Source organism: Tupaia chinensis, unplaced genomic scaffold (genome assembly GCF_000334495.1).
Source record: "Tupaia chinensis unplaced genomic scaffold, TupChi_1.0 Scaffold000477_1, whole genome shotgun sequence".
NCBI lineage: Eukaryota > Metazoa > Chordata > Mammalia > Scandentia > Tupaiidae > Tupaia > Tupaia belangeri.
In genome coordinates, this window is record NW_006159986.1 from 1551034 (window position 1) to 1560220 (window position 9187).

Consider the following 9187-nt stretch of genomic DNA (forward strand, 5'->3'; position numbering starts at 1 on the left):
CCATTATGCCCGCTTGTTGTCCTTTCCAGGTGTGGTTTTTTTTTTTTTTTTTTTTTTTTTAAGAATTATTTTATCTATGGGACCAGCAGTTAGAGTAATGGCTATGTCGCTGAACTCCCATGTAGTCGACCGCAGTTCGAGTCCCAGACCCAGTGGCTTAAACTCACGCTGGGCGCATATACGTGTGTGCCCAAGATCCCAAGGAGAATGGATGAGAAGGGATTGCGGCATGGCCATCCCCCCTGGGGGGTGATTTTTCACTTTCTGTCTTTCTGTCTTTCACTTTCACTCTCTGTCTTTCTGGTGAGCACACGTGCCCTGTAGCAAAAATCTCTCAAAAAAAAAAAAAAAGAATTATTTTATCTAATGTTATTTGTTTAAATTTATTTATTTTTAATTAGATTAAAGAGGGACAGAGGGAAAGTGAGAAAGCAAGCCACCAGGTTTGGGACTCGAACCACTATCAGCCATGTGGAAGTCCAGCACCTTAACCACCATGCCACCTACTGGTCCCTGGTGTGACTTTTAAGCCACCAACCAACCAGGTATGAGACTCAAACCATAGTTGACTACGTGGAAGTCTAGCAGTGTAACCATTACACCATGTGCTGATCCTAGTCATCTGTTTTGTTTTTTTTTAAGAGAGGTTTTTACTATGTAAAAATTGTGTCCTCACCCAAAGGACAGGCAGATAGAGAGAAAGCAAGAAATAACACCCCAGGGAAGATGGCCACGCCACAGTCCTTTCTCCTCCATTCTCCTTTTGGGATCTTGGGCACACATGCACACATGGCTGGCATACGTTTCAAACCACCAGGTCTGAGACATGAACCACGGTCAGCCACATGAGAGTGAAGTGACATAACCATTACCCCACCTGCTGATCCCTCGTCATCTTTATTTATTATTATTTTTTTTAAGTTTGTTTAGTTCACGATTGAGAGAGAAACAGCATCCCTAAACAGGGTCCCAACACCCACCAGCCTTAGCCAGCCTGGATCATGGGCACACACGTGCACAGAGTACTCAGGAAAGTCTCCAGATGTGAACCAGTAACCTTCCGTGCAGGTCTGCCTTGCAGAGTCTCGTATTTTACCTGTGCCATTGGCCCCAGTATCCGCTATTTATTCAACTGCCAAAGAAGCTATATTCTACTTTTTACCAGCCCAGTCCTTGACCTATTTAATTCCCAATAGGTCAATACCATCTTGTATCTGAAATATCACCACTGAGGCCCAGCCTTTTCCATTAATCTGATGATAGGAATTAGACAAAGCTGGGCAGTACTTGAAAAAACAGGAACCAGAGCCTACTAATCCATATTAAGGCAAAAATGAATAGTTACTTAATTTTGAAAGGGAGCAGCTTAGAAATTTTAAAAGGTATAAATTCCCATTACTCATATATTTTTATGGCTGAATAATGTTTCATGTTCATTGTAGGTTTGACTAATTCCTAACTTTTTCTTCTGGCTTGTGGGATCCCAGGCCCCCTCACAGGTGTATGGAGGAGTGACCTACTATAATCCCGCGCAGCAGCAGGTGCAGCCAAAGCCCTCCCCACCTCGGAGGACTCCCCAACCAGTCACCATCAAGCCCCCTCCACCTGAGGTATGAGAGCACTCTCCCATACTTGAGGGTAGCCTCTAATAGGGGACTTTCCTTCTACCCAGAAGTTTCCCTTCCTTTTTTGGGTGAGTTTCTGTTAGTGAGTAGTTTTTGTTGCCTGATGTGATAATGAATTCCAACTTTATTATTTCAGGTTGTAAGCAGAGGTTCCAGTTAATATGAGTTCCTTAATATTTTAAATTAACATCATAAAAAAGTAAGTGCCCAACTTCCTATGTTCTTAAAACTAATGCTCAAGGGGGACCAGCAGTTAGCAAAATGGTTATGTTGCTGGACTCCCACGTAGTCAACTATGGTTCAAGTCCCAGACCTGGTGGCTTAAAATTCATGCCGGGTGCATGTGCGTGCGTGCCCAAGATCCCGAGAGGAGAATGGAGGAGAAGGGATTGCGGTGTGGCCATCCCCCCTGGGGGGTGATTTCTTGCTTTCTGTCTCTCTGTCTCTCTCTGTCTGTCTGGCGAGTGCACGCGCCCTATAGCAAAAACCTCTAAAAAAGAAAAAAAAACTAATGCTTGAGCTTACTTGTTTTTCAAACAAGATAAAATAATTTGTAACGTTGGTTTATTTATTTTTTTTATTTTATTTATTCATTCATTTATTTTAATTTGACCAGAGAGAGAGAGGGAAAGTGAGAATGCAAGCCAACAAGTCCAGGACTTGAACCATGGTTGGCCATGTGGGAATATCCAGCGCCTTAAGCACCACACCGTCCGCTGTTCCCAATAATTTGTAACACTTTAAGTTACAATCATGAGGTATCTCAAGGGACTTAAGGGAGTCTTGAAATTTACAAGTTTTTATTTTTTAATAATTATTTAATTTTATTCATTCATTTATTCTAATTTGACAAGAGAGAGTGACAGAGAGAGAGAGAGAGAGGGAGGGAGGGAGGGGAGGAGGGAGGGGAAGTGAGAAAGCTAGCCACCAAGACTAGGACTTGAACCATGGTTGGCCATGTGGAAGTGTCTAGCGCCTTAACCACCATGCCACCTGCTGGTTCCACAAGTTTCTTTCTTTTGTAATTAGATTTTGCAGGGTTGAAATAGAAACTATTGTTCATTTTAATTTGCTGTAGGGTATGTGTGCTCCCCAGAGACAGCAAGAGAAGGAAAGTGAGAAATTACTCCCTGGGCAAATGGCCACACCACAGTCCCTCCTCCATTCTCCTCTTGGGATTTTGGCATACATGCCCAGTGTGATTCTCAGGTTGTTGATCCAGGACTCAAGCTGAGAAGTCCCATGCGAGATCCAGCCACCTTAACTTCCATTCCACCTGCTAACTTGAAACCTTTTTTTTTTTTTTAATTATTTAATTTTGTTACTTATTATTGAGCTGTCAGGAAAATCACGATGCATTTTTGCATAGAAAGATATGTCATGACTTTTCCAGTAACCTAATATTAGTAATTTACTATAGGGCACATACACTTATCAGAGAGGAAGAGTGAGAAAGAATGCTGCCAGGACCGTGACTCAAACCACGGCTGACCACTTGGGAGTCCAGTGCCTTAACCACCACACTACTGCTGGCTCCCAGAAGCCATAGTTAACATGACAGTTTCTATTCAGAAACTAGCGTCTAAGGAACAAGTACAGGAGAAGAGTCTAAACTTCAAGAAAAGGGAAAATCTAAATTTGAGGTGTTAGAGCAGAAAGAGCCAGTTCAGAGCCAGTTCTAAAGCTCGTCGAGGTGAGATGAGAAATTTTGTGTCTATAGGTTTTTGTTTTTGTTTTTGTTTTTTGGTCGTTGCTTTTGTTTTGATTACATACATTATTTTAAAATGCTTCATTTAGAAATGTGGTTCTTTGTAAACAGTTTGTAAATAAATCCCTAGAAGGTCTATTATCACTTTCTGCTTCTTTTTCCCAACCCTAGTCAGAACAGCAGAGATGAGAACTCAGGAGAAGAGAGAAATGCAACTGGCTGAATACTACCAGGAGGGCTTCGAAGTATAAGGTGACGCCTACCAGCAAGCAGCTGAAGGAAGAGGCTCTCTGTCTTGAAGACAAGTTCTCTGTTGGAAAGAGGGAGAAAGAAGTGGACTTTGTCCCACCTCTACTCTTCACTTGAGTTGGCTGTGCTCAAGGGAGCAGAGATTCAGACAGCCCAGGCTTCTGAGTCTTGATCCAGACATCTTTGCTCTTTTTCACTTTGTCCTGAGAAATTTATGTCTTCTGCTTCCAGAGAAGCTCCTTCCTGTTTGGTTTGTTTTCTAGGATGTTCATTTTAAAAGCCTGGCTTGCTATTAATATTCTTTTAGTCCTTCCTCCTCCTCTGTTTCTTGCTCCCTCTCGCTCTGCTTTCAAATGAAACAAGTGTGTTCTAGTGTGCTGGCCCCTCTGGGTTTCCTTTTGCCTCTTGCCTGCATCCCAGATGATTGAGAATGTATCAGCTAGCCTCCCCCAACCAAGTCTAAGACCTGACTTTAAATTCTGGCTGGCTTTTGTTATTCTCTCGTATACTTGATTTCTCTTAACTCCTCTAAATTCATGGAAGCATAGCTGTCCACATAGAGTATCCTGTTGTGGAGAAAAGCTCAGTGGGTAGGAGCCCTTTTGGACATAGGTTTTTGGGAATCTGAGCTTCCATAATACTTGGACCCTGGTGGGCTTCAGTCTGCTATTGAGGTCAGCATCTGCTCTGGAAAGGGATGGCAAACCAGATGCTTTCGTGAGAAATGGAGGGTGGAGTAAGAGCCTTTGCACCTTAGGGGTATGTATTCACAGCCCTCAGGAGCCCAGTCTTTGAGGTAAGTGGAATTGGAAGGCCCTGCTTCTCTTTCCATCCCTGCTGTCACACCTTCTTTCCAGTTGCTGTGGACCAATGCATCTCTGTCTAGAGGCAAATACTATCCAACAAGCAGCCTACCCTGTCCTTTGTGATTGCTCGTCTCCACATCTTTCCTGCTGCAGATGTTTTAGATGTTATTACCTTATTTTCCCCAAATCTGCTCTGTCCTTGCAAACAGAAGATACCACACCTGGGCTTAAGGCCTAAGGAAGCCAGTCACTTTTTGGCAAGGGCTCCTCTCTCTTTCCTCCCTATCCTTATGGCACTGACCACTCCCCTGCTGCTTCTGTGGAAGGATTCCTATTGCTGTAGCACTTGTGTTTGCCAGGGGTAATTTGGCCACTGTCCCTGACCTCCTGTGGAACCTGGGAGAAGGTGGTGGCTTCATCTCTCTACCAGTAATGTTACTTTTTATTCCTTCCCTCTGGCAGCTGGTCTGACCACTCTGAGTCACAGCTGTGGAGTGGAGACGAGGGAGAGGCACTTAGGTTATAACCCCCAAGAGGAAATAACTTAGAAATTCTTCCAGGGGTAGTTGGTGGTTGTGCCTTTTGTAGGCTGTTCCCTTTGCCTTAAGCCTGAAGATGTCTCCTCAAGCCTGTGGGCAGCATGCCCAGATTCCCAGACCTTAAGACACTGTGACAGTTGTCTCTGTTGGTTCACTGTGTGTTTAGTTGCAAGGATTTCTCTGTGTGTGTTGTTAGTGTTTGTTACTGTTTTAAAGGGTACACATTTGTGATCAGCATTATGACTTAGAGGTAATAAAATCTAGACTATAAACTTGGCTCTCTTGCCATTGTTTTGCATGAGTCTTGATTTGGGAGGGAGGGAAGATTTCCTAAGACCACAGAGTCTCAGGTGCAAATTGAACCAGCTCAGACTTGGGAAGCAGAAGCCAAAGGAGGTGAGGAGCAGTTTGAGGCCATCAGTGTCTGTCCTCCTATCAGTTGCCTTTCTGTTTTGCCACACATACCAAGGTACTGTGCAGTCTTAGATTGGAAGAGGCACTAGATGAGATGGGAACTTAATTTGACCAGAGGGACAGAGTGAGGAGGGAGGGAGTGAGAAATCAAGCCGCCGGTTTTGGGACTTGAATTGTGGCCAGCCATGTGGGAGTCCAGCGCTCTTCACCACGCCACCTGCTGGCCCCATGCCCCTGTGTTTGACAAAGTTTCCCAAGGCAGTATGGCAGTAAGCGTCAATATAACTTACCAGGTCCTGGATTGGAGTAGCGGACACACAGGCAATTTAGCTTTCTTGAAAAGATACTGGCACAGAGACACCTGCCTACCTTCATGCAGGTAAGAAGAGAAATTGGAAGACCACCAGTGCTGGCTTGTGTTGTTGTGCACCTAGGCCACTTGGCCCCTGATCTGCACATGAGAACAGTTCCCAGCCTCAAATTGACTGTCACCTCCACGTCCTGGTTGGATGGAACTTAATGTAGCTGCATTTGTTAAGTTCCACAAATCTTTACGTAGTGGGGTGATGGGCGCAGGTTTCGGCAATCCGTACATCCAAAAATGACAGAGGGGACTTCTGTACCACTTGGTCCTGTGCTATAGCTGGAGGACTGTGACTGACTTGACCTCCTTCCCTAATTCCTGCAAATCACATCAGCTTGCTTCCCTTTTGTCCCATAGGGTGATGGGTAGCTACAGGCCTGGTCTCCTGGGGTCATGGAAACAATGCCAGCCAGTCTTGGGGGTGGGTTACTGGCAGGAGGAATGAGTGTTAAAGATGCTTCCCCCTCACCCCTGCCTCTTACTTCCCCAGGCCTGCCCTTAGATCCCATTGCTCTCTCTGTTGCCCTAGTAACCAGCTCAGCTAGAAGAAACCCAAGCTCAGCAAAGCCCCCAGGTTCTCTGCCCTCCCAGCCTGCCTCTTAGTGGGCAGAAAGAAAGGGAATTTAAGGGGCAGACAGATCAACCTAGGGTAGCCCTGCCCAGCTGCTTTTTAGAAGCTCATGCACTGGGCTCAGCTAAAGCTTTTTTTTTTTTTTTTAATAATTATGTATTTAACTTTATTATTGTTCTTCGATTTGTCAAGAGAGAGAGGGAGAGTGACAAAGCAAGCCACCAATCTGGGAGTTGAACCACGGTCAGCCATGTGGGAATCCAGTGCTTTAACCACCTCACCACCTGGTGCTTTTGAACCTCATTTCCTCGTAGTTACTCGTAACCACCCTCACCTCCTCTTTATGTCTTCCATGATAGAATGCAAGTGCCCTGTCAGCCCTTTGCCCCATTATGGTCAGCACACAGGCCAGATACCTTGCAGGCAACTCAGAACAGCAAGGATCTGGAGTCCCAAAGTCATCCGCTGGCATCTGCAGCCCTCATAGACTGGGTTGCCCCTCAGGCAGCGATTTTTCTTTTCCTTTTTTTTTTTTTTTTTTTTTTTTTTTTTCTTACGGCATGTGCTCACCAGAAAGAGACAGAAAGTGAGAAGTCATTCCCCAGTGGAGATGGCCACGCTGCAGTTGCTTCTCCTCCATTCTCCTCAGGGGATCTTGGGCATGAGTTTAAGCCACTGGGTCCAGGACTTGAACCTCAGTCGACTACATGGAAATCCAGTGACATAGCCATTATACCAACTGCTGGTCCCAAGGGGGCCCAAGGGAGGATTTTTTTTTTTTTTTGAGAGAGAGATTTTTTGCTATAGGGCGTGTGCACTCGCCAGAAAGATGGAGAGAAAGCGAGAAATCACCCGCTGGGGGGATGGCCATGCCACAATCCCTTCTCCTCCATTCTCCTCTCAGGATCTTGGGCACGCACACGCGCCTGGCGTGAGTATAAGCCACTGGGTCCAGGACTTGAACCGCGGTTGACTACATGGGAGTCCAGGGACAGCCGTTACGCTAACTGCTGGTCCCACCAAGGCAGCGATTTTTAAGCCTGGCTATTTGGATTTTAAAAACTCATAGACATAGACATTGGCCCACCTCAGAGATCTGATGTAATTGATCTGGGATGTAACCTGGGCATCAGTATTTCTGGAAACTGCAGTAATTCCAGTGTGTAGTCAGCGAAAACCACAGCTGCTCCAGCTTGACTTGCTGGCTTTCCTCCCTGATTCAAGGTCTTAAACTTAGTCTCTGCCTGAGTTCCTTGAGTAGTTGAAGGGGTCTGGGGTCCTGTGCCACAAGCTTCTAGTTTCCAGATGTCTCAGTCCCTTTTATTTCTAGCCCCCGCACCTTCCACACTCCCCAGTTCGCCCTTCCTAGTCGACAATCCCAAATCCTGCCCAGAGAGAAGGTTACCAAGGCAACCGGCTTAATCTGGTAACTGTGGCATGTGCTGGGAGAAGAGCCCTCCCCTCTTCCTTTTGGGTTCATGAAGTGCTACCTGGGGAGTCTGAGCCAATCCAGCTAGCTTCCCCTTTCAGCCCTGGGGAATATTTGGTGTCTAATACAGGGAGCCCAAGAAACTGGTACTCTGGCCTCTAATCCAGCTTCTTAGCCAATCGTCCTCTTTTTACTGTTCCTTTCCAAATCCACAGATGGGTGTGTAAAGCTTTATTTCTGTGAACACATGCTCTAGCACACATGGAACAGACAGGCACACACAGTGACACGTGTGTAGTACACACCCTGCTCAGTCCTGCCACCACTCCCAGCCATTAGCATTCCTGTCCCTGCCTGGTCGGTACACAGTAAACAGGGGTGGGGCATTGTCCAAAGGGCTCGACCCGTCCAGAACCTAGTGCCACTCCTCCACCTCGAAAGCCGAACCAGGATGTGCTCACACTGCTTGTCTCCACACCCCCTCCTCTGGGAGCAGTGTACCCTTAGGGACAGACTGCTCCTGGGATGGGCATATGGAGTTAAGAATCAAGTGAAGTGCTAATTTGGCATCACTTTTTCCACTCCATGGCTATGTATGCTGGGCTCTCTATGCTTGGTGTCGGGCCCATCACCCAGCTCCATGGCCCTGCTTCCTTCTGCCGCCAGCTGGGCTCAGGTGCCCTTGTTCTCCTGGCCTCCTGCCCCCGCCTGCTATCTCTGCTCACCCCGGCTAGACCTGCCACAACCTGCTGCTCCCTGCCTGGCTCCTACCTGCCTGCCGGTACCTGCCTCACAAGCCGGGCTTGCACCACCCTACCAGAGAGGGCAGATGGGCACCGCCCCTAGTGCCAGTGCCAGACCGGCCCTCCCAGCCCCTCCCACACAAGGAAGATAAAGCGCACACGTTCCTGTGAGTGTGGAAAAGTGCACACTCTTCAGGTTCAGCAATCTTTGTAGGCTTCACCTGAGTACTGGTAGGTTAAGTCAAGCAGGCCATAGACGCCTGACTCTGAAATGATGCTAAGAGACCGATAATCCCGAGCCAGAAATCTCCACTAATAGATCACCTCCTCGTTCTTGCCCTTAGTTTCTGTGTCAGCTCTGAACCCAAGTCCGTTACTGTTACCCTCGCGGTCAGCCCTAGGGTCCAGGTTCAAGCCTCGCGCCGCGGTCGGGGCGGCCCCAGGAAGAGCAGGGGCGGGGACTGGGCGGGGACTGGACGAGGGGGCGCGGTCTCAGTTCTGCCACCTTCCCCCGGGCCAGGAGCGCAGCCGCCGCCGCCGCGTCCTCTCAGCCTTGCGCTCCGCCCGCTGCCTCTGCCGCCGCAGCCCGGCCCAGGAACGCAGAACCGGGGGCACCGGCCCCGCAGCCTGCCCACCCTTCAGGCCGCGTGCCTGGAGCAGCGGCATGGGGGGCTGCTGAGAGCGGGCACTCCTTCCCTCTGGCACCTCCCCCGGCCACTGGCCCCTGGGCTCCGGCCAG

At 47.9% G+C, this 9187-nt stretch overlaps 1 protein-coding gene across 1 annotated transcript in view; it reads left to right on the forward strand.

Moving 5' to 3' along the window:
• Positions 1 to 5203, forward strand: part of CASC3 (CASC3 exon junction complex subunit) — a gene marked incomplete at its 5' end in the record, with an annotated part of 25786 nt that extends 20583 nt beyond the window's left edge. Inside the window, 3 exon segments of the mRNA XM_006155926.2 lie at positions 1488 to 1610; positions 1762 to 1824; positions 3505 to 5203. Of these exon segments, the coding sequence (XP_006155988.2) occupies positions 1488 to 1610; positions 1762 to 1785 (147 nt within the window).
• Between the last annotated feature and the right edge of the window lie 3984 nt (positions 5204 to 9187).